The 24128-nt window shown below is 53.1% G+C and overlaps 2 protein-coding genes across 3 annotated transcripts; one reads left to right on the top strand and one right to left on the bottom strand.

Annotated features, from left to right (window-relative positions):
* Positions 1 to 93: 93 nt before the first annotated feature.
* Positions 94 to 4007, top strand: NAT9 (N-acetyltransferase 9). Of its 2 annotated transcripts, XM_080923299.1 has the most exons (7): positions 94 to 287; positions 489 to 574; positions 1757 to 1866; positions 2308 to 2451; positions 3182 to 3241; positions 3433 to 3527; positions 3614 to 4007. In XM_080923299.1, exons 2-7 carry the CDS (start codon positions 498 to 500, stop codon positions 3851 to 3853), a joined length of 726 nt encoding a protein of 241 aa, XP_080779425.1. In that variant the 5' UTR covers positions 94 to 287; positions 489 to 497; the 3' UTR covers positions 3854 to 4007. The 2 variants fall into 2 exon arrangements, with proteins under 2 accessions (XP_080779425.1, XP_080779426.1); XM_080923300.1 differs by lacking the exon at positions 489 to 574.
* A 1667-nt stretch (positions 4008 to 5674) lies between these two features.
* Positions 5675 to 22804, bottom strand: NHERF1 (NHERF family PDZ scaffold protein 1). The gene is made up of 6 exons (XM_080922910.1): positions 22206 to 22804; positions 10380 to 10541; positions 9511 to 9664; positions 7747 to 7787; positions 6721 to 6810; positions 5675 to 6503 (listed from the first exon to the last, which is right to left on the bottom strand). Exons 1-6 carry the CDS (start codon positions 22635 to 22637, stop codon positions 6312 to 6314), a joined length of 1071 nt encoding a protein of 356 aa, XP_080779036.1. The 5' UTR covers positions 22638 to 22804; the 3' UTR covers positions 5675 to 6311.
* Between the last annotated feature and the right edge of the window lie 1324 nt (positions 22805 to 24128).

The raw sequence follows: 24128 nt of genomic DNA, 5'->3' as shown, positions 1-24128 counted from the left end.
GGGCGCCTCTCGGGGGCGGGGCCGGGATTGGCCTCCGAGGCTGCCGTCTGCGTGGCGGAAGTAGACAGTGCACACCGACGCGCATGCGGAAAGCCTGGGTCTCTGGGACCGTAGCGTCGTTGGGGACGCCTTCCTCGGCGGGGGGTGGTTGTGAGCTTGCAGTTTGCAAACTACGGCGCTTGGACGAGTGAGGAACCACTGTCGTGCCACGCAAAGAGCTGAGAAGTTTGAGTGGGCTTGGGGACAGGAAAGCGGAGGGGCCGGAGCCGAGTGACGTGGAAGCTAAGGTTGGAAAGAGGTTAAAAAGGGTTAACAGAAAATTTGGGGGTGGACTGGGGTACGTTGGGTAGGAATGGGATGTTCTTTCAGGTAGTTGTGAGGGAAAGGCTGGACGCTCTTCTGTCAACATAGCCTCACAGGAAGCAACAGGAAGAGTTGCGTGGAAAGACACTTGGGGCTCTGAAGTCTTTAGCTGTTCCCACTTGCAGGCAGCTACAATGAAGCTGAATCAGAACACCATGCTGCTGGGCAAGAAGGTGGTCCTGGTACCCTACACCTCCGAGCATGTGCCTAGGTAACTTTACCTGACTGGTTGTAGCATGGAGGGCTGTTGGAAACAAGGTGTCCTAATCTAGGAGCCTGTTTTAAGAAACATTACATCTTTGATTCTGGCACAACACTTGGGAGGCAAGGCAGATGGGTTTCTCAGTGAGATTGAGGCCAACTTGGTCCACATAGTAAGTTTCAGGCTAGCCAGGGGTACTTAAAGAGACTATGTCTCAAAGTGGGGGTGTGGGGTTTACACGCAGGAAGAATAAAGCTGATTTCTTTTTCTTTTATCCATATCTCAGCTTTCTTTTTGGCATTCAATCAGTAATTACATCATCTAGATGTGTGTAGCATTGAACAAAGACATGTCTTCCTCCCTCGTTCTAAATTACTGATGGTGGCATTCCCTAGTATCGTTATAGAGACTTAGCATGGGCTTGTCCCAGATGTTGAATTCATTATTTTGATGCCTACTGTTTAAAGGCCGGAAGTGAGATATAGGGACTCTGTGAGGTTAGTTGGCAAACATCAGGTAGATTGAGAAACTGGCTGTGTAGGGGACAGTAGTTTTATTTTAAAGCTGGGCACCTAGAGCTACCCTCTGACTAACCATATCCACTTTATCTCAAGCACAAACTCATACTTTTTGTGTGGGTGGGTTTTTTTTTTTTATCAATTATATATTAACTGAATACCTACAATGTGTTTTGACACAGAGTGAAAACGACTAAGGTCCCTACCCCCACAGCGCTTATCCTGTGTGGGCAAAACCAGAGAAGAGCAGATGTCAGATTCTTATTTATTTTTTAGTGTATGTATATTTGTTTAGAGACGGGGTCTCACTGTGCGGCCCTAGCTGGCCTACAGCTATATAGGCTAGGCTCACCTCAAGGCGTGTGCCACCACACCCAATGTCAGATTCTTGCTTGTTTGTACCTCAGACTTCAAAGCTGCTCGGAGTGGTACTGTTGAGAGCCTGGCATAGAATTCTCCCCAGATTGAGCTTAAGCACTCTATCCTCTTCCTGTTGATTTGCTCTGAAGAAAGGGTCTCCTAGAACTCAGGGTGGCCTTGAACACCTGATCCTCCTGGCTCCCCTCCCAGATACCGGGCATCCAGGCCTGTTCCTCCACACCCAAGAAACCCAATGCTGCTGAATCAGTGTCTCTCATCTAAGGCAAGCCTTTGCCCCTCCCCACCGCCACAGGTACCACGAGTGGATGAAGTCAGAGGAACTGCGGCATCTGACGGCCTCCGAGCAGCTGACCCTAGAGCAGGAGTATGAGATGCAGTGCAGCTGGTGTGAAGATGAAGACAGTGAGGAGCCCCCCCACCCCCAGGCAGCCCTTGCTCTTCCTTTCTCCCACTCCTCAGCTACTGCCCCTCTGGGGGCGTCGCTAAGCCTCGATGGTAAAAAGTTCAGAGGTTGCTTGTACTTGAACCTCTTAAAGAGGTCCCGGAAGCTGACTCCTTTTTCCTGAGCAGACACTGGGCTTGGAGGGGTTTAGAGAAAATAAAGCAATTTGATTTCTAGCCGTTCGTTCAGGCCATGCTCTCACCTCCACACCATAACTCCTACCCTTTGGGTCCCTCATTCCTTCGAGTACAGATGGCCTTGTTCCCTATTTCAGATCAAGGGTGAACTTGAACTGTTTACTAGGCCCTGGACCCCTGTTTGTTTGGGTTCAGGTGAAAACACCAGCCTCACCTCTTTTCTTGGAAGTCTGCAGGCGCTAACTCTGCTGCCTCTGCCCTCAGAATGCACCTTCATTGTGCTGGATGCAGAGAAATGGAGGGCCCAGCCTTCCCCCTCTGAAGAGAGCTGCATGGTGGGGGATGTGAACCTCTTCCTCACAGACCTAGAAGACCCTACCTTGGCGGAGATCGAGGTCATGATTGCAGGTTTGTCTCACCTGGCCCAGACAGAATCCCCAGAGAGCTCAGTGAGCCACTGTCAGCTAGCTCTGTGGCAGATGGTTCCCCTGTCCCACATTCAGCATGGTGATTAACCCTTGGGTTCATCACTTTTCTCCATATGCCGTGTGTGTGTGTGTGTGTGTGTGTGTGTGTGTGTGTGTGTGTGTGTGTACCAGTCTTGGCTTTTGTTCCTCACATGCCATCAACCTTTTTCTTTTTAAGTCTTTGTTTTGTTGAGACAGGGTTCTGGCCAGCTTGGAAGTTGCTAAGAAGCCAGGCTAGCTGGCTGTGCCCTTCCCCAGAATGCATTCCACACCTAGCTGTTTTTGACATGGATTCTGGGCATCAAACTCTGGCCCTCCTTGCAGGCACTTTACTACTGAGCCATCTTCCCAGCCCTCAGCCCTTGAGTTTGCCATCTTCGAAAACTCGCATCTGTTCCTTGCTCAGGAGGGGATCCTCCAAAGAGCGAAGGTTCGGGAGATGTCCCGCCATGCTGTGGAGGAGCCCTGTCTGCTTTGCATCCTTGGTCCTTAGCCTCTGCCCAGAGCTCCCTGGTGAAGGGAACAGGGTTCAGATTGCTGGGAACCTCTCCTGTCCCGTACTGTGCACCTGTCTTTTTTCCTTGGCAGAATGCTAAACCAGTGAGCCAGTACGTCAGGTATACACACTGGAGCCTGGGGTCTGGTACCAGCTAGTGTGCTCTTTCTTCTAGAGCCCAGCTGCAGACGCCAGGGACTCGGCACCGAGGCTTCTCTCATGATCATGTCCTATGGTAAGACAAACAGAGCTGACCACATGGATAGAGGTGGGTGGGCCTCAGCTGAGCCTTTTTGAGGTGGGGCTAGGGGAGCAGATAACAGGCCCTATACTGCAGACTTGGACAAGAGTCTAGAAGAATGGAGTGTTTGTTTCTCTGTTGTCTCTGTCTCCCTTTCTCTCTCCCTCTCTCTCTCATAACCGGAGGAGTGACGAAGCTAGGTCTGACCATGTTTGAGGCCAAAATTGGGCAAGAAAATGAACCTAGCATCCGGATGTTCCAGAAACTTCACTTTAAGCAGGTGAGGGCGTTGGTGGGGAGGCCTAGGGAAGCAGAGGTGTTGGTGTTGGGGTGGCACTCAGTAGGTCTGCTCTCTGGCTTTTACAGGTGGCTGTGAGCAACTTCTTCCAGGAGGTGACACTCAGACTGGCAGTGAGCGAGCCAGAGCGCCAGTGGATTCTGGAGCAGACCAGTCACACGGAAGAGAGACCCTACAGAGCTCGGAAGGCAGAGCCTGAGACGACCACCCCGAGTGAGCAGAGGAGTTGGAACTACCCACTCCCAAAGCCAGACAGCTGCCTGGGAGATGAAAGCACAGTGTCTTCAGTCTGCTCCAGGCCCTCCTGAGCTTGCCATGGCCTCCCCTGACTAGTGGTCAAGAGCACTCCTTCCAACTCTGAACCAGACGCTGACCCTGACTGCACCGGAAGGGGTGGCTGGAGCCCATCAAAGTCAGGGTGGAGGATGTGGAGAACCAGCCTTTCCCTGAGTAAAGCGCGCGTTTGGGCTGCTTCCCTTGTTTCTTCATGCATCCTCCCCTTGGGGAAGGGGAGGGCAGGAGCAGTCAATCAATCCCGTTCTCATCCAGACAGAGTGACCTAGTGGGTTGGCCCCTCTTTCCGGCATCTTTGGCCTTGCTTTTAGCTCTTTAGGACCAGACAGGTCTGAGGGAAGAATGGCTTGTGAATACAGCTCCTGTGTCTGGGAGCATCCCTGTAAGCACCTGTAGCCTGCTGCAGGTAAGAGAAGCTGAAGACTAGCCACTCTCAGCCCTTCCTGCAACAAGGGCTTTTCCCCTTCACCCTGTCTCTGGGCAGCTGCACCCAACCTGGTCATTAGGGGGCAGCAGAGCAACGGTTTTGGGATGGCCGGGCCGCTGGCAAAGTTCTTTAGGCTCTGCAGGAGGGTATCATATCCTCCCCCCCACCCTTCGTTATCTGAAGAAGTCATGAAGAAAGACCAGGCATGATTTCATAACAGCTCTGACAAGTTAGAAGTGCACTGTGAGAGAGATGGCTCCAGATGAGGTTACTGCCGAGACCTAGAGTCCCCGGTCCTGGCATCTTACTGAGACTGCAGGAAAAAAAACTGTTATATCTGTAGCTCCTGAATTTGAAGTAAAGTGTATCTGGTTCCCTTTGGACTCTACTCTAGACCTTAGCGAGGAGTTCTGGTCTACCTTAGAGTCAAAGGTTCTCCCAGGGCTTCTCCACCCAGTAGGTGAGGTAGGGAGGGGTTTCTCTAAGCCCTTTAGGCCAATCCTTGGGCCTGTTACACCAGCCTGGGGGCCTCCATCTGGGGTCAAAGGGTAGAAATGTGGGTGGATGAGGGAGGCCAGAGCCAGCCGAGAAGGCAGGCACAAGATGACAGGTACTGTGATAAAGGCTCTGGATGGGCTCTTCTAAGGAATCCAGACCGTAATGCTAAGATGGCCAGATAGTGACTGGTCCTTCTCCCAACCCAGAGGGCTCCAGGGCTTCTCAACCAGATCCAGTCTTTACATGTCCTTTCAGACCAGTGGCCTGGTTTTGGGTCTTCTTTCTTTCTGTAGAAGAGGTGAATGGGAAGTTGTCTGGACCATTTCTTTCTTAGACACTGGTTGGTCCTAGGACCTCTTGTCCTGCAGCCTGGGCACTCGAGCCAGTGTATTTCCCTTTGCCAAAGCCCTTCCATCCCACCTTACCACATGGTGTGTCCTGAGGCTAAGCAAGCAGTCTACTCTTTTGTGCTGGGTATCTCTTCCCATCAGGCCATTGGGGGATGTGGGCGTCTGGGGCAGGCTCAGATCCCTGAGAATCTGTACCCCTTGGTGGGGATGAATACACAGGGGAGACAAGTCCTCACATCCGGAGCCCAGCTCTGCACTAAGGTACCACTTGTAGCTCTTAGAAGCCCAAGAACCCCCCTTTCCCTTTTCTCTTTCCAGAGTCCTATAAGCATCCCTATGGTCCAGTTCTCAGGGCACACTTAACATGGAACTCAGGGCCTGGTGGGCCCCAGAGTAGCTGCCAGATCGATCCCTAGACGGGTCCTCCAGGAGTGTGTCCTGCCTCTCGACCAAAGGCCAGCCACCTGGGAACCCATTACCCACACTACCAGCCATGTAGGAGGCTGGGAAGGCAAAGCTACAAAGGAAGACACAGAGGCTCAAGCACTTTGAAGGAACCAGTGAATTTCTGAAGGCATTTCCTTACAGTGGTGGTACCTGGCTCAGGACAGAGGCAGTCAGGCTTTCCCATGCTGCCCAGGTCTCTCAGGGTGAGAGCAGAAATAACATTTTAAGGATGAGGCCACTGCCATGCCCTGGGTACAACCAGGAAAATCACAAGAATCATGAAAACAAGAACTCTCTAAAATCTCAATGCTACACTCTTAAATCCAAATGGACCAAAGATGCCAAGCCATAGCTCTGAGGACCTTGGGCACTGTGTCCATTATGAGCAGCAGCTGCTATAGACAGTCCCTGGTCAATGCTAGACTTTGTCATCACAAGTAGTTGAGGGAAGACTTCTTGTCTGGTCCAAAGGTCCTTGCTTAGTGAGGGTCCCAGTGATGTTGTAGGTGGGCTGGTGAAGGGACACTTTGGTAGGAAGAAGCCCTCAGGGAAAAGTAGGGAGACAGGACAAATATTCGCCTTCCCCAAGGTGAGAGAAGAACGGAATTCTAAGAAAATCAGATTTGTCAGGTGGGATGGGTGCTGGTGTTGATTTGAATGTTGATTGGTGGGCACCTGGGGAGAAGAAAAGGGGAGCTAGGTCGGGTGGGCAGCCCCACCCTCCAGCACAAGCCGGAGGAGGCGGGACACTCAGAGGTTGCTGAAGAGTTCATTTTTCTTGCTCCAGTCCATCTGCGGGGCCCGCTTGCTACTGCGCTTCTGGTGGGCCCTCTCTTTAGCCACAGCCAGGGAGATGTTGAAGTCCAAGATGGGGTCAGAGGAGGAGGAGGTAGATGAGGGTTCTGTGGAATCTTGTCTCTTGGGACTATCTTGAGAATTTAGCTGTAAAGAGAAGAAAGGAGTCAGATGTCCACCCCTGAGCAATCCCTGGTCCTTGGCGTGAGAGGTGGATTAGATCCCTGGGAGCAATGACCAGGGTAGTCAGGTCACAAGAACAAACTGCACCTCGGCATGTGACCTCAAGGGCAGGCTAGTGTGCCAGAAACCAGAGTAGCCTGGAAATGGCTTCCCGTAACCAACCCCCATGGGGCCAGCCTACCTCCTCACTGGTATCACTGGAGGCAGATCTTGCCAGGGCTGGCCTGGGGCTCTCTGAAGCTGGCTCTACTAGGGCTTCACGGCTGCTCTCCTGGCACAGAGAAAAAGAAAAAATAGGTTGGCTAGGAACGGGAAAGGAAAGTCCTGATGAGAGAAGGGTCCTCGTTCAGGCCTTGGCCATCCATCCAAATTCCAGATTTACATTACTGCATTCCGAAAAGAATTGGGGCAGCCTGGTTCCATCCATCACCTAGGCAGGGGGTGGAGAACTGCTGAGCGCTCATCCTCCCCAACACTCCTGAGCACTGACTCACTTGGACCAGTGACCCAGGAGAGGCTTCCTGGAGCACAGGGCTACCTGGGCCCACCCTCCCAGTTTGGCATGAAGAACACATACGATCCCTTAACCCTTTGCAGCTCTCTCCATGCCCTAACTCCAAATAGCCAACCAGGGTCTTTAAGGGATAAGATGGAAAGAGTGTTCTTGTACCACGGATGGGGAGGCAGAAGACTGGGGTCATGGCGTGATTCTGGCCTCCACTAGGTCCCTGATGAGGAAGCCTTCAAGCAGATCCTGCCAACTCCTGGCTCTATGGTCTGATTCTGAGACAGCCCATGCCTGAGTAGAGGTTTTGGCTGGGGTGTAAGCCTGGCACTCAGCCCCTTCCTGGGTCCTTCCATGGCCTCGGCTGGCTCCCAGCCTCACCCCCTTCCCTTCTGCCCGAGGAGGAGGGATTGGAAGTGGCAGGACCAGCAGCCAGACACTAAGGTTCTGTTCTTAGGGGGAAGAATGGCCTCTTCTGTATGGTGGGAGTTGGAGGCGGGGGCTGCAGAGGGGCCCCAGGCTAGCCTTTCCCAAGTGACAGCTTTGCCCCCTGACAGGGGCTGGGGTATTCTGGCAGACCTACGGCTCAGAACTCAGGAAGAAATTGGAACTCTGGGCCCTGATGTGTGAGTCTGAGCCAGACTCTCATCCATGCCACCATTTGCCCTGTCCCTAAAGAGGAGTGGGTAGAGGACCCCTTACCTTCTGTATCTCTCCATTACTGAAGGGCTCCGGCAAGGGGCCTAGATGAGGAAGAGAGCGGAGGTCAGTTCAGAAACTTTGCAGGAGGAGAACAGAGGAGGCTAGAGAGCTACGCTATGGCTCATACTGGAGGCCAGTGGCTACAACTTTTTTGGCTGCAACTCAGTGCAATGTACATTTGACATTTTGCTAACCCAGTACACAGAAAGACTGTTTGACAATTTCAGAAAACAAGGCGACTGCATCCCTCCTCCCCACTACAGTGCAATACCTTACTTTCGACTAAAATTTATTTTTAAACTATCTCAGTCGGCAAATGGGACACATTTTGGGGGAGACTGGGAAGGATCATACTTGAGGAGGGCTACTTGATGCTGACTAGCAATGTGCAATGGACAAGATGGGTCCCTATAAGAGGGTAAGATGTGCAATGCCGGGGACCAGATACACCACGCTCCATACACTAATCAGGTGCCTGACCACCGGACTCGACAGCTGACCCAGAAAGTTAAGTTGCCAAGCTTGTTAGAGCGTTAAGATGGGATGGGATTCTAGGGTAGCCAGTCAAAACCAGGTTCCCTTGTGGCCAGAGAGACGGGTCAGCGGGTAGATCCTTGCTATCGGGCTGGATGACCCGAGTTGGATCCCTAAGACCCAGATGGGGAGCACTGGCTCCTGTAAAGTTGTCCTCTGATCTCCCATGCATACCCTAGGGCAGGGCTGGACCTAGGTATTCACTTATCCCAAGGGTTACCACTGTGACAGCAGATTTGGGGCCACACCTCGGATTATATAGCCTGGCACCTGCTGCCTTTGGAGAGAAAACAATACCAACTACCTGCCACCTGGAAACAAGGGGACAAGAAGGTTCAAGGACAGTGTCCTGGGTGGAGTCAGGAGAGGCCCGTGGTAGAGAAAGCCAGGCCTGGGGTCACCTCCCACACGGCCTGTGAAGGCAAGCCCTGTTCCACGTTCAAAGACGAGGAAGGATGGGTGGGGTGCTTCTGTATACTTAGGTTATGATGCATGTGAATCTTTCCCCCTCGGCCACTCTAGCCCTCCCCTTGGGGAACGGAGTTATGTGGACCCTGACCTACTGCTACAGTTCTGATCCCCAGAGAGGCCCCACCCACTGCAAAGTCCAGAAAGGTTTCACTTTCAGCACAGCACAGATCTCCCTCCAAAGCTGTTTTCCCAGGGAAAAATCTGGACTAAGGAGAAAGGGGTGCTCGGCCCCTCCTGCCTGGTGTAGAGGTTGGGTCCTACTCACTTTGGCTTGGCTTAGACAGGAGGAGGTGCCAGGCTTGGCAAGATGAGGGTGGGGGAGGGCAGGGGCCCCAGGGACTAAAGGGGATCCACTGCTCTCTAAGAGCCAGCAGGCCTGAGTTTCCAAGGTAACTTGACAGAAGGGGGAGGGGAGCACTGGGCCCCTGTCCCTGGACTCTGATCTAACCCAGCAAAGGCTGGAGGCTGCCCCGGAGTTAACTCTTTCTTCTCAGAGAAATAGCTTCTGAACTCACTGGACCAGGGAGGGACTCAGGCCTTGCCTTGGTACTGACTGAAGCCCCCACTCTCTCCTTCATGTCATTTAATTGCTGTCACCTGCCACCTTCAGACACTCCTGGGCCACCGCTGCTACCCCTGTCTACCAACCCATGGCTGTTGGGAAGGAGAAAGATCCGTTTGAGAAACTATCCCCCATCTCTGGCCAGGCCTTAGGCACTGGCTACACCCCTGGCTTGGGACACCCAACTGTGAACTCACCATCCAGGTGCTCCTGGGACGGGGTCACTTTGCACTTCTTGAAGAACTCATCTGTTTCCTTGTCTACCACCAGCAGCTTGGCCTCATCACCTCCAGCCTTGATGGCAGACACCACATCTCCGTGCTGCTTGCCCTCCATGCAGACACCATTGACCTGCGAGGCAGGGCAGAGATGGGGTGCTGGGGAAGGTAGGTGGAGGGAGTCCCCACCTAAGAACACTGCCTCCCTCACATGCCCCCCAGTGATTCTGTGACAGTCAGCTGGGAAGCAGGACATATGGGAAGAGCCAAAGGAAATACCCAGAGGAGACTACACAAACACAGCTGTGAGCAAGGAGAGGCCTGGGAGCCTGGGCTGGGCTCTCCTCTGACCTCCGGCTCTGGGCCTTGGTTTTCTCACGTGTAAAGTGAGAAGTCTTGGAAAGGCTGATCTGCGGCTCTAAGGTTCTCAGACTGTGATTCTGGGAGCAGCCCAAGCCTTTAGTTCACATTTCCTCTCGAGAGCACAGCCGAAGAACAGGGCGTCTCGAAGTTGAGCTCAGGAGAGGGGTTTTAACCTCTCCTCCCTCCGGGCATCAGGAAGGCCGTGAGGGTGGCCTGTGGCATCTGTCTGGATGTTCACAGGTAAATCACGAGCACCCAGTGTATACGTGGTGGACCAGAATCCAAGATGGGAAAAGAAACCAGACAGCCAGCCTGTGCGTGTGCCCACTGAGTACTTAATACTTGCTACCTCCAGTCTTCACTCCCATCTACCCTGCTCTGTCTGCGCTGGCCATTTCCCATGGGTTAACCAGACCACATATGGAGTAAGGCTGCCCCAAAGCACCAAAGATAAGATAAGCCGAGAGAACACTAAAGGTAATCACCTCCACAATTCGGTCCTGGGCCCGGAGTCCAGACGCCTCTGCTGGCGAGTTTGGGTCCACAGCTCGGATGAACTGGCCTGGCTTAGACTTGTCACTGTGGAGGTTGAAGCCGTAGCCATTGGGGCCTTTCTTCATGGTGCAGAGCCGGGGCCTCAGCTCCCGCTGTGGGGATTTAGGAAGTGTCCTTGTCATCCCATTTTTGTCCCGACCCTGTCTTCTCGGCTCCCCCTGCTCCCTGCCCAACTCTACCTCCTCATCTAGGATTTGGAAAGATCCAATGGTGACTGGAGACTCTAGAGGAATAAAAGAGGATCTGGTCCATGGTTCAGAAGATGTGAATGGACATCGAATTGAAGCACACTGAGTGGCTCTGGACAAGCCACTGTCCCCTGCCAAGGCTAGTTTCCCTCTGTCATTCTATTACATGTTTTGGTCTTACTGGGGTGGAATCCTGCCCCACCCCAGGCTCATCTGGCTCTCCTAGGCCTGGCTGGATACTTGAGGCTCGTGAGTGGGCACCTGGCCCATGTATCTGTTCTTTGTTGTGAAGGCAAGGATAGCTGTTTCCTGAAAGCTGGGCAGCTTGTTTACAGTAAAGCCTTTCTTCTCTCTAGTGGGTTCTCTTCTTGACCCCTGTGAACCAGATGGCCCAGCCAAATGTGAGACTGATAACCTGAAACCCTGTAAGTGTCAGGGAGAAGGGTCCCAGGGTGGATGGGACCATCCTCAGGAGCTCTACACACACCCCAGGACATAGGGAGCGATAGGATGGGAGTGGGAGGAGGTGGGAAGCCACTCACCAATCCCCAAGGACTCATACTTTTTAATTTAAAAGTACTTTGTATGGGGAAAGAGAGCATGCATACTCCACAGTCCACAGCAGATGGGGGTCTGAGGACAACTTGTGAGACTTGGTGTTCTTTCACCATGCGGGGGTCAGGTTGTGAGACTTGGTAGCCATCTCACCAGCCCTGCAAAGGACACAAACAGCTGACCTTTGTGCAGTCAGCTGGGAATAATTTTCACCATTCTTCAGTCTCTTCAGGCAGGCTCAGCTCAAGCCATAGCCTTGAACGATGCGCACACTGACTGACAGAGGGACCCTTTGTTTTATATCTATTTATTTATTTTTATGAGTATGGGAAGAAGGCATTGGATCCCATCACAGACGGTTGTGAGCCACCATGTGGTTGCTGGGAATTGAACTCAGGACCTCTGGAAGAGCAGTCAGTGCTTTTAACCACTGAGCCACCTCTCCAGCTCTGACAGAGGGACTCTTCATACTCACACTAATTGACAGGGGCAGAAGATGGGTGCAAGACTACAGAAGTTCGAGCCAAAGCACTACTCTGATCCCTAAGTCCAAGCCCAGGCAGCCTCTTGGACACTGGCTGGCTGGGTAACCCTGGTTTGTCACTATAGGGCAAAAAGGCTCCCCGACTTGGGGCAAATAATTTCTGTTTCTGAATGAATGGGTCTTCCTTTATAGATGGTGCTTACTGCTACCTGCCTGTCCCGTTGGTTGTCTCTGAGGCTCAAGGACAAAAGTACACAGTGTAAAGCAACACTTTGGAGTTCCAGGTCCCTCCTCGAGATGTTGCCATTGTTCTTACTAAGTCCCTCAGCATACCACCAGTTTCCCATTGTTCCTGCTCGGAAGGAACAGTCCCTGCAACCCTGAGATGCTGAGTGGGGGAGGGTAGTGTGCCAGGTTGCTCTGAAACCCAAATCCTTAGCTGGGTGGTACAAAAGGCACGGGAGGGTGGAAAAGAGTGAAGGGAGGGCCCCGCGTTCCACCTATCAGCATTGCAATTCTAGTTTTTCACTCTTGGTGGGTGGGAACCTGCGAGACAGTTCATCCAGTGCTTGCTACCAAGCCCAACTAAGTTTCATCTCCAGAGCCCCACATGACAGAAGGAAAGAAGTGACTCCTACAGGTTGTCCTCTGACCATGGCACTCCCCCACCTGCCACACACACACACACACACACACACACACACACACACACACACACACACACAGTAAATTTTAACGGTAGGAAAAGAACGCTCAGGCAGGCACTGTGTACCTGTTTCTGGGCGTTGGTGGGATTTATAGAGAGGGTACAGAAGACAGAGGTTGACACTCGGGATTTTCCCCAGTGGCTATATACCTCTCACCTCAAACTGCAAAGACAACCACAGGGGCAGCAAAGAGAAGGTAGCCACAGGAGGCCCCTCCTCACTCTGCTGGGACCGAGCCCCTCCTTCCTGCAGCCTCCCCCCCACCACAGAGTTCTGAGTGAGGATTCACTTCCTTCCAGCTAATCCCTCGTACAAAGCTGCCATTGGGCCCTGCCCCGGGGCTGCCTAGGTGAGCCGGAACAGGTCTGACCAGTTGTTGCCACCAGGACGGGCTCAACTTTCTGCCTCAGCCACACACCTCCTGTGGCCCTCAGTTTGCGGAATCTCAGTCTGCCTCAGGTTCCTCCCCGTCCTCCCAGACTTCCCACGGCAGCCTGGCTGAGGCTGCTTAGCTGTGTTTGAGATCTGCCTGCCTTACTCCCACCACAACATCCGAGTGTCCGTCCTTAAGCATTGGGTCCAGAACCAGGCAGCCTATTTGGAGCGAAGCCCAGTCACAGGCAGACAGTGGAGACTCTCCTCACACTGACCAGGTGTCTGGGAGCTAATGAGACCACAGGCTTCCTTCCGGGAGCTCCACACCTCTTTCAGCCAAAACCCCAGCCTGAGTGGAGGGACAAAGCCTAGCCCGGGTGACGGGGCTGCGAGCATGCCCGATCTGGCACTGCGGTTAGAACCAGGCTGAGGGTTCAGGGGAGGTGGCTTCCGAGTCGGCAGGGCTGGGCTAGGTTCCCTTGTTATGACCATCTTCCGGTTTCAAGTATGTGCTTTGGGTTTTCCCCAATGCACCTCAGCACAAGTGTCACCTCAGTGTCACCTTTTTCTAGTGACGCCCGACCATCAGAATTCAAAGGTCCACTTTGCAACCTTTTGGCAGCAGGAAGACCAGGAAGACTGGGAGGATCCTGCCTAAGGGGATAAGACATTCTTTACTCTGTTCCCTCTGGGTGGCTCCGGTTGGTTGATTCAAGGTCTGTGGGTAGCAGGGTAGGGTGGGTGGTATTACCCAGAAAGCCGTACTCTGTGCAGCACTCACACACCTTCAGTACTAACGGGTCCCTTCCAGAAGTCTCTAGAGCAGTTCTTAACCTGTGTGTCACGACCTCACTGGAGGCCGAACAACCCTTTCACAGGGGACACGACATATCCTACACATCTGCACCTCATATTTATGACTCATAACAATCGCAACAGTACAGTTATGAGGTATCAAGAAAAATAATGTTACATGGGGGTCACCATGACATGAGGAGCTGGGTTAAAGAGTCTCAGCGTTAGGAAGGTTGAGAACCGACGCTCCAGAGGGTCTCTTCCTTCGCAAGCAGGGGAGGGGGAACGTTTTAACCGTTCAGAGAAACTAGCCTGTTCCCTTCCTGTCCTCAGGAGCTGTCACTCACTGTAGCTGCTGAGTCAGCCCATCCATCCCAGCTTGGAGGAGTCCCCTGGGGACAGGCCCCTCGTTCCCAGGCCTAGAGCCAAGTAGAAATGGGGGAAGGGCAAGGTATCAGAGCTTGGGTTCTGGCTTTGGGAAAGGGGATAAAGGGGGAAAACGCCACACTGCCCCCCCCCCGGCTTAGTGTGTGTGCCCTGTACTTGTGGCAACCCGGGGGATCCATAGCGTGGGACCTGGGGGTGTGAGGACACCTTCATGGGAGCACGGAGCCAGAGGCTGTAGATGGAAACCTTCACATGTACTTCCAAGCTGGAAATAAAAATCAGGACTGGTTCAGGAGGGACTGCAGACAGGGAGGCAAGAGCCCCCAGGCGATGGGGGCAGAGGGGGGGTGTCGACGGACTAGAATGGTCAAGGCTGGACTGACTGAACCTCTGTTTTCCAGAGAGGACCAGGAGCACTGCCTTCAAGGCCTGCTCCTTTCTTCAGTTCTCAGGCTGCCACTTGACCCTCTGACCCAGGGTCTTAACCCCACCCCCAGTGGCCATCACCTCCACCCAGGCTCTGCCAAGCCAGGGAGAGGATGGGGGCGCGGAATTCAATAGTCACCACTGCAGCCACCTGGAAAGCTGGGGAAAGTTGATACCCCAATCCTTGTGCTGTCTCTGGGGAGCGGGTCCAAGGCTGCTCCCTGCTCCCCATAGGTTGTACTACTAGGGGGACCAAAGCCCCTTTGGGCCCAGCCCCCTCCCTGGCTGATGCCATGGTGATGTGCTCAGGAGAAACAACCCTGGGGAGTTTCCACCACTTCCCAAAGGCTAGCCAGCACCAAGCCCAGTAGGGAGTGGGCACCTAGAGTCAGAAGACCACCCGGACAGCCAGGGGACACTTTCTAAGGCTGTTCTTCCCCAGCCTAGCTCAGGGCATTTATTTATGAAGAGATGCCTGGTTCCCTGTTGGTCCACACCAGGGAAGGAATCCCAGATAGAGGTGAGGGAGGCAGGGAGGAGGAGCCCTGGGAGGGAAGGGGGGGGCATTTCTGCTTAGTTGCTTGCGGGACATAGCTGTTTTGTTTGTCCCCCTGTGGACTTAGGCTTAATTCTGCCTAGGTTTGCCAGGTAATGCTTGGGATGCTATCCTTCAGGCAGGCTGGGAAATGACCAGGGGCTTATAACACTTGAACCACTATCGGCTCAAAGTGTTGCCTGCTTACTTCAAGATGGCGCCTGTAGGACCCTTCCTCTTTCATCTCTACAGGCCAAGTCATGCAGAGAAGGATGCTACTCCTGGTCCTTGATCTTGAGGCTTCTTGGGATCAGACTATGTCTGCCAGTGTGTGTGTGTAGGAGTATGTGTGTCTGTGTGTGTGAGTGTTGGTTGGTCTTTGTAGGAGCCAGGTAGAAGGAGGAACCAGGAGAGCTAAAGTGGGTGCTGTTTCAGAGACACTGACACTCATGAGACAGAGACTTGGAGCCAGGTCCTCACTCTGACTAGTCAGTCCCTCGGTGTCTCCTCAGTGCTGGCCAGAGAGACAAGGTGAAGCCCAGTTCCTCTCAGTTCTCTCCCACGCTGGGGAGACCTGAGACAGAGCGGACTGGTACCTGGGCTGCTGCCTAGCTGGACTCCATCCAAGGCTAGCCGCCAGGTGCCTTCTGCTGGCCCTGCAGGCAATCAGTCCATCATTAACAACCCCCAAGCCTTCTCCCAGAAGTTACCGATTTTATGGGCTGTCCCAAGAGACGAAGCAAGGACATTCAAGGAGCTCATTGTGAAGCTGGAGCTCGTTACTGAAGAAACAAACAGCAGCTACCATCTAATGAACGAATGTTCTGCATGTACTAGGCACTATGCTGGGGGCCACATATAGTTTTTCTCATATGAACCCCAATTGTAATTCTGTGAGATATACCCACATTTCACAGAGGAGAAAGCCGGGTTTAAAGAGTGAATTGCTCAACTATACACAGTTGACAAGAGGAGAGGGCAGGATTTGAACTCAGAGCTGGAGAAGCACTGGAGTACAGAATTACCAGATGTGGGGAATTTCAACAAAACCACACATGTATGGATTTGCTTAAAAATCTGAAATAGTGTGGAAGGTGCACACCTTTAGTTCCAGGGCTTGAAAAGGAGAGGCAGGTGGATCTCGGCATTCAAGGCCAGCCTGGTCTACAAAGTAAGTTTCAGGAAACAGTCAGGGCTACATACCAGAGAAATGTTGTTTCAAAAAAACCAAACCAAACTAAACAAACCCAGCTCCCTCCCTCCAAAAGTTTCTCTCTCTCCCCATCCCCACCCCAGAAGGGTTTCTCTGTATATCCCTGGCTGTCCTGGAACCTGCTTTGTAGAGCAGGCTAGCCTTGAACTCAAGAGATCCATCTGCCCCCGCCTCCTGAGTGCTGGGGTTAAGGCTGTTTACCTCTTTTTATTTTTGCAGGCTGAGTTTTCCTACTCTAAAAATCTAAAAGTACAACTTGATCCAAAAAATCTGACTTCTTATCTTTTTCTAGGCAGGGTCTCCTGTAACCCAGGCTGGCCTGGCCTCAAAGTCATTAGAGATTAAAGAGCGACCTTCTGCCCCTACTTCCCAGAAGAGCAGGGATTACAGGTGAGCACCACCATACCCAGTTCCAGTTTTATGTGGTAACTGTGGCTAGAACTCAGGGCATCAAGCCTGCTAGGCAGGCGCTCTATAAACACAACTATGTTCCTAGTCCCCAGATCTGAAGCTTTTGGCATGATATCACAAATGGAAAATTCCATCCTAGGATGCTTGGGTTCCTAAACAAAATGTGATTTCCACCAGGCTGTGTGTAGATGAGACACAGGTGGTGAATTTTGTGCACAGACTTGGGTCTTAACCCTATACCTCAGGTTTGTGTAAATTTTCCAAAAGTTGGCAAACACCCAAAATTCTGAACACTTCTAGTACCAAGAATGACAGATAAAGGTATCAACCTGAACAGTTCCCATGTCCCCGGCACTTCTGTTTGCTCACCCCATGTGGCCAGCGGCTGACAAGTCAGTTACCAGAAGGCCCCAAACATGCTCCACTCTGTGAACTTGCTATGGGCCTTGGGCCCGTGACCTGACACATAGTGAGGCCACTTCTGTCTGTGATCCGAGTGAGATTTGAACCTGGCCAGTGCTCTCCACATGTCACCATGCTGCCTTCTGAAGCCATCTGACCTCAGGGGATCTACAGAGTCCTTGTTTAGAAAACAGGGACCGAGACATTTTCATGGCCGGAGACTTGAAGAGTAGCTGTTCTACCCGGAAGGAAAGGCTCCGGCAACGTTCAAGGCCAGCCTCCTGGAATCTCTGTGCCATGCTGGGGTGGGGGCGACTAGCAAGGGAATGTAGGGTTGGGAGAGGGGACCCTACCCTTTAAAGGATAGGGAACCCCTTCTGGACTGAACTACTAGGAGGAACCTATCGTTTTCTGAGGGACAGAATGCCTAAAAGCTCTGGCTCCAACAAGAGCTTCTTACCCCAGCTCCTGCGCATCAAGCGGCCCGAATCGCCAACTTTGTATGTCTACGTTGCTGGGGTGTGAGCCTGTAGCCTTATGTAAGCTAGACAAATTATCACTGTGCACAAAGAAGCCCAAGTCCACTGTAATGGTCCCGATGGGGTCCAGGTTTATCTGAAGAGCCAGGTTCTGAAGCACAGCCCAACTGTGTGGCCAAAAAAAGGTGCACAAACTTTTTTGGAGTCACGGCTGGGAACCAAGGCACCTTGCTTGCTAGCTGAGAACCGTTTTAATAGCTATTTCCACCCCACAAGAGACCCACTTGTGGTGATGGCGCTCACATGCATTAAATAAGTTTCCTTCCCAAAGTCCACTCTGCTTTAGAAGGGCAGGTTGGGACCTATGGTCAGCATCTATAGTCCATCTTCCTCAGAGAAGAGGCCACAGCTCCAACAGACTTTGACACTGCTCCTCGGCCTTCATTCCCTCACTTTCCCAGAGGCTCCAAGGGCGGGACGTTCCTTCCCCCATCAGTCTGAGGATTTCCCGAGAAACCCCTTTCGGTCCCTAAAACAATCATTCCGGACAAACTGGCCTGAAGCTAGTAACTAAGAAGCAGGACCTCTGCCATTTAACCCATAGAGAAAATGATCCCAAGCATGACACGACCTATCCATTTCTTTTTCTTTTTGAGAGGCAAGGGCTCTCTGTGTAGCACTGGCTGGCCCAAACTTATAGAGTGCCAGGATTTGGTCACACTGGGCCAAATCCAAATACCCAGAGGCTTCCTTCCAAAACCTGCCCTTCTGAAGCTTCATCTTAGCCAAAGTAAACCTGTCAGCTGCCTGCGGAGAGGAGTCAGCTGCCTGTCAGCTTACCTTGACACCCACCTAATTGAGCTTCCTGGGGTAGCTACACCGTCTTTGCCTCTAGACCAGAGTCAAAGCTGGGGGGAAACCGGATGAACCTGGTTCATGCCTGTCACCTTATCGAGCTCCCTAACAGCCCTGCAAGCTGGGGACTGGTACCCTACCTTGCTGCACGGAAGTTAAGGTTTGCAGGGACTGAGGAACTTCCTGTGTTTCAAAGCCAGGAAGCGGCAGAGTGGAGACTCCCCAAGCTACTCTGCCTGACCCCAAAGCCTAGACTTTTGGCCTCCCTGTCAAAAGGGAAGGTGCTAGTCGTCAAGGAGTAGGTTGATTCTATCTGGAATTCCATCTCTGGGTGGACTGGTTGCATAAACAAGCCCAGGTGTGCTGGTCCGGGGGATGAACTGGGATACAGGTCCCTTTATAGCTACTATGTATTCGTTCATTAATTCAAATAACATTTACAGAGCAGTGTTGGCAACAGTAATTAGAATAACCCAAGCGGGGCTTCCCGTGTAGTTGAGGTGGGAGCTAGAACACTAACAACAGCACAGTGTGCAGAGAGCCACAGGGGTATACACAGCTTGCCCCGGGGGCACTCGGATCTTTAGTGTAGCTGGGAGTAAAAGAGTGGGAAGGAAATTTGTGGAGGACCCGTAGACCTACTGTTGCTGTTATTAAATACTGATGAAGAATCCCATCCTGTAGCCCGGGCTTGCCTTGAACTGGCAATCCTCCTGCCTTTGCCTCCCATGTGCTGGGTTTATAGGTCTGAGCCACCACACCCAGCTCTGTCACATAAACATCAAACAACAGTGATCTTTGAGCACTTCTGAGGACTGGGCTTGGCCACAGCTGTACCTGCCTAGGTAGGGAGAAATCATCACTGTGAACTATTTATTACTTCAAATGCCAACAATCAACATTTACTGAGCACTTACTTAGTGCCAGGTATTGAGTGACTTAGACACATCCTTATGTAATTCTAATAACCTCATGAGGTCACCGCCATCATCCCCAACTTACACAATAGGAAACAGAGGCTTAGGGAGATGAAGAAACTGGGCTCCAGGCAGTCCAGCTAGTACAGCTGAGCTGGCTCAGGAGGTCTGCCCGGGCCCCACTTTGGGCCAAAGCTCAAGGATTTAGGCCTTGTCCCATGTCTGGCAGTGAACAGGAAAAGACAGTAGGAAGGCAGGTAAAGGGCTGCAGAGAAAGGAGATGATAAAGCTCTTACTGTGCGAGCCTGAAGACCTGAGTCTGATGCCCAGACCACCCCCCTCCCAAAACCCAACAGTGAGGGTTTAGGTTTATAATCCTAGCGCTGGGAGGTGGAGACAGGAGAATCTCTAGGGCTTACTGCCCAACCCAGTTTAGCCAGATTTGTAAATTCCAGCCTGGTGCACCTTTAATTCCAGCACTCAGGAGGTAGAGAGGCAGGAGGCTCTTCTGTGAGTTCAAGGCCAGCCTGGTCTACAGAGTTTCAAGCCAGCCCGAGATGGCATAGTGAGTTTGGTTTGTCTCAAAACAAACTAATCATCCCTACAAATCTAAAAGTCCCAGGTCTTAGTGAGGGATATTGTTTTTAGGAACAAAAGGGAGGCTCAGGGTGGCAGAGCACGCCTGTGACCCCAGCATTTGGGATGTAAAGGCAAGAAGAGAACTTCTGTGAGTTGAGGTCAACCTGGTCTACATACAGAGGAGCCAGAGAGTCATCATAAAACCCTGTCTCAGGAAAAAAAAACAAAAAACAAAAAAACAAAAACTTCTACCTCCTGGGCCTCAGTAGGCTACTAGGGATGGCCAATGGTCTAAGCGCCATCACCAAACCAGTCAGGAGACCAGTCAGTCCCTACACCAGCTTCCTCCTGCTCACCCTTTGAGATCAACAGAGCAGTTTTCACTCTGCAAACAAACTCAGGCTAAAACGGTCAAATCTCAGTTGGGTGCTTTATATTTAGAGGAAAGGGATGCCTCGGTGTTTATTGGCATATTTTGCAACATTGGATGGGGTGTGTGGGAGACTGTCGCCTGCAAGCTCCTCATCTCAGGACATGGGAACTCTATACTAGAGAGAGACACTTAGCAGAACAAAGCTGAAGAGATTGGGGTTTTCATGGCCTGGGCAACAATGAACTAGCAGGGCACAAGTGCTCCGCATCAGTTCCATAGCCACTGAGCAGACAGGCCATGCAGTGGCTGCTCCTGTTTCAGAGATGGGGAAAATCAAATTCCGAAAATGACTGACATGTCCCACGATGGTTCTAGAATCTCCTGGCCCGAGGAATCTACACAAATTTAGGTGTCCCACTACCGCCTAGGGACCCCCTGATTCTATGTTCTCTCAGGAAGACAGATCTCCAAGCAGGCAGCCCCAGCCCCCTGCCTTTTTAGATACAAAACAGTCCGATACAGATCCTTCCACAACAGTCTCACCACAAAGCTGCAGCACCCAACAGTGCAACCAAAGAAACTGCGGCTTGGTGTGTCTCTGGAGTGAGGGGAGGCCGCAAGCTATCTCCCTGTTCTGGTGCTAAAGTCCAAAGGAAATAGGAGGCGGGGGCAGGGGGTGGAGGCGGAGGGACGGGTGAATCAATGGACCGGGCAAAGTTCAAACTGGGTTTGTGCCTACGAGCAGAGGTCACCAGTTCCGACTTGCTGCCAGGGGCTCTACTACCGCTTACCAGTGCCAATTTGGCACTGGCAGGAAGTGGGAACTTGGTGGCCCTGGCATTCCCAGCGCCAAACTCTGGCAGAACAGGGCTTCTGGTGACCTCACTTCCACCAAACCAGTTGGTACTCTCAGGCTCCGCCTTCAACCTTACGGCTGCACAGTGCCCTTTCCCCGTTGAGGGAGGATCTGCCGGGCTCCATGGATACCGCTCATCTACATGTGGCGGCGGTATCGATCAGGTGGAGAGCCAGTGAAGACTGAAGGGACCCTGCTCCCATAGTCTGCGTCTCGAACCTGACCTCCCTCCTTCCTTGCTCTCTAGGGACCGGGAGGCTCAGCACAACTCCTGTTTTGCCAACTGCCCCTCCAGCAGCTGATCCAAACTGTGGTTGTTTGGGGGGGAAATACCAAACAAACACTGGCAAAACCCAACCAGCCGGCTTGCTATCATTGGAGCGAGCAGCGACGATCCCAGGCCAGACCACCTGCGGAGGGTCCGCAGAACGCTGCCTGGCCTTAATCCTGCACCCTCCCCCAGCCGTCTTTCTCCTTTTCCTCCTCTTCTAAAGTCCTCCCACCAGGCTCCCAGATACCAGCTAGCGAGCGCTTACTCCTCACATTCCAAAGGACCATAAATCCTCCAGGGTGGCAGAGCCACCACCCCCAAGGCGCTTCTGCGCCTCCTCCCGGCACCCCACCCCCACCCCTCGCTCCGAGACGTTTGGGACTTCCTCTCTTTCTTAGAAGTCACTTTAGTCTTGAGAAGGATGAAGTCCAACCCAGGCGAGTTAATGATGCACAAACTAGAAGACACAGGAGGTGCGGGTAGGGCTGAAGGGGCCCTCCCGGGGACCCTTTGTTACTCAGCCTTTAAGCCACTTTGAGATATCATCCACAGGGACTGAGGAGAGGAGAGTAGAAAGAGGGAGGGAGGGAGAAGGGGGGCTTTTAGCTTAGCTGCAGGCAAGGATAACCCAGGAATGAGTCCGGGTTGTGGGGCGGCATCTAAGGAATGGGAGCAGAGAAGGGGACTGGGTTTCTTTGAGCCGCCTCCCCAAAGTTCAAGGAGACAGGAGATGCAGGCGGCAAAGGCACTCGGCTCCCCAGCCAGCACGGACAAGGCGATGGGGTCGCGGGTCGCACTCCGAAGTTTGCCTTAGAAACTGCGAAGGCGCAGGGTCAGAGGGCGGAAGCCGTTTCCTCCTGGCTGCTAGTTTCAAAAAGTGCTTGGACGTCCGGGGCGCCCGGGTCTCTCCGGAATCCTAGTCCCACACCCAGCCCAACCCGCACTTACCCGCTCCAAGTGACTCTTTTTGGCCTCATTCTGGTCCCCAGCATCCGGAGTGTCGGCGGTCGCTGGCGGCTCGGCTTGTTCGGACTTCTCCTGGGCGCGCAGCAGCTCTTCCCGGATCGGGACGCCCAGCTTCTTGAGGTGTTCGTCGGTGTCAGGGTCGACCACCAGCAGGCGCACAGCGTTCAGCGCCGCGCGGATGCGGCTCACCACCTGCTGATGCGTCTCCTTCTCCACATTCTCACCGTTCACCTCCACCAATCGGTCCCCGGCCAACAACCCCGACTTCTCGGCCGGCGAGCCAGGCTCCACCAGCCGAATAAACTGGCCCACCTTGCCTTTCTCCCCGTGCAGGTGGAAGCCGTAGCCGTTTGTACCCTTCTCCAGGCAGCAGAGCCGGGGCAGATGCTCCCCGGCCGCTGCGTCCGAGCTCATCTTGCTCTGCGAAGGCTCAGCGCGGGTCCCGTCGGAGGCTGGAGACTCGCGACCTTTCTCCTCGAGCCGCAGAGATCGAGTGGGGGAGCCGAGGACCGCACTGGGCACGGCGAACAGGTGTCCCGGGAACCGCGGTTGTGAACGCACAGGAAGGGAGCCGGCCAATCCCCGCCCTGCTCCGCGTCTGAGCGTTCCAGAGCCCGCCCCAGCTCCTAAACCCGGGGGTGGGGCCGTGCGGTGGGTGTGAATCACAGTGAGCCAATCAGAAATCACGAACTGGGGCTATTGAGCGGGTGAACTAACCTAACCAATCAAGACATAGGGGCGTGGCCTACGCTCGGCGCGGCACCCCGCAGGGAGAGAAGAAAAGAGAGCCCAGGAAGTGGAAGTGTTTGTTACCAAGTGCTGTGTTGGGCCGATCGGGCGGGGCTGGGGCTGGGGCCGAGTTCCAGGTACTGAGCCCAGAGGCCCCACTGACTCCGCTCTGGTTTCCACATCATGGAGGGGGATTTAGAGAGCCAGTCTTGGGGTAAAGGATTCTCAACGCGTTAACCGCCTTCAGCCAAAGCCTGTTGCATAGTTTGGCTCGAGGGAGAGGAGCGACGGTTGTCGGGGAAACCACCCCATTACCCCCCCAACACACTCACTCCTCCCCCTCCCAAGGGCCAACTTAAGAACCAGACGGATGTCTTCTGTAACACAGTAACACTGTAACGGGGTAACTGTAACAGAATAACTCCGGAGTAGAGTTGTTTAAATAACAAAGTTTCTACTAGTGGAGTCACCACGCTATCCCTGGACTTGGTGTATAGACAGAGGTTTGGGCTCTGATCCATTCTAGAAACTTGTAGGTCTGAGTAGAAAGAAAGGCTGAGGCTCCTTGCAGCCCACCTGGAGGACAAGCTGCCTGAGAGCAGATAAATAATAAAGAAAGGGCTTAGTTTGGGCAGTGGCCTTAGCCGGGGAGAGAGGGCGGGGGAGACAGCTAGGTAGTCAAATCTCAGGATTCACTCCAGAGCGAATGGAAGACTGGCTGTTTTCAACAGAAAGAAAAATGACATGGATTGAGAGATAAACGTTCCAGCTCCCTCTTGCCAGCGCAGATGTGGCCACGGAGCCTGGGGGTGGGGGGGTGGTGGTGGCGGGCGGTAGTCAGTTAAGAGTCGAGCCTATGAGGGACGAGGACGCCAAAGGGTGAGGATTGAATGATTTGAACATTGGGTAACAAGTTTCCCACAACATGCTACGTAACAAACGCTCTAACACGATCCTTCTTTGGGAATAAACAGGGGGGGCGGGCGGGAACCGGTCGGAGTATATTTTCCAAAATACTGCAATTTAATTCTGTAAAACACAAACGCCAGAGGCCCAGAGCTATGTGACTCTGGCAATCTGCTCAGAGCCCCAAAAGAGAACCCAGAGTCCAGGCTCCTCCCTGATCTGCCTGTGAGAGGTCACTGAGAGCTTCCTTATCAACCCAAGTACGGAGTG

Source organism: Micromys minutus, assembly GCF_963924665.1.
Source record: "Micromys minutus genome assembly, chromosome: 10".
Lineage (NCBI taxonomy): Eukaryota > Metazoa > Chordata > Mammalia > Rodentia > Muridae > Micromys > Micromys minutus.
The sequence above is the reverse complement of the archived record's forward strand: the minus strand, read 5'-3'. Positions and strand labels throughout refer to the sequence as shown.

Excerpts from the sequence above, each read along its gene's own strand:
- NAT9 (XM_080923299.1), top strand. The coding sequence starts at position 498 with ATGAAGCTGAATCAGAACACCATGCTGCTGGGCAAGAAGGTGGTCCTG. Across the intron at positions 3,242-3,432 it reads TCTCATGATCATGTCCTATG|GAGTGACGAAGCTAGGTCTG; the intron begins GTAAGACAAACA and ends TCATAACCGGAG. Across the intron at positions 3,528-3,613 it reads AGAAACTTCACTTTAAGCAG|GTGGCTGTGAGCAACTTCTT; the intron begins GTGAGGGCGTTG and ends TGGCTTTTACAG.
- NHERF1 (XM_080922910.1), bottom strand. The coding sequence starts at position 22,637 with ATGAGCTCGGACGCAGCGGCCGGGGAGCATCTGCCCCGGCTCTGCTGC. Across the intron at positions 10,542-22,205 it reads AAAAGAGTCACTTGGAGCGG|CGGGAGCTGAGGCCCCGGCT; the intron begins GTAAGTGCGGGT and ends AAATCCCCACAG. Across the intron at positions 7,788-9,510 it reads GTCCCAGGAGCACCTGGATG|GCCCCTTGCCGGAGCCCTTC; the intron begins GTGAGTTCACAG and ends TTCCTCATCTAG.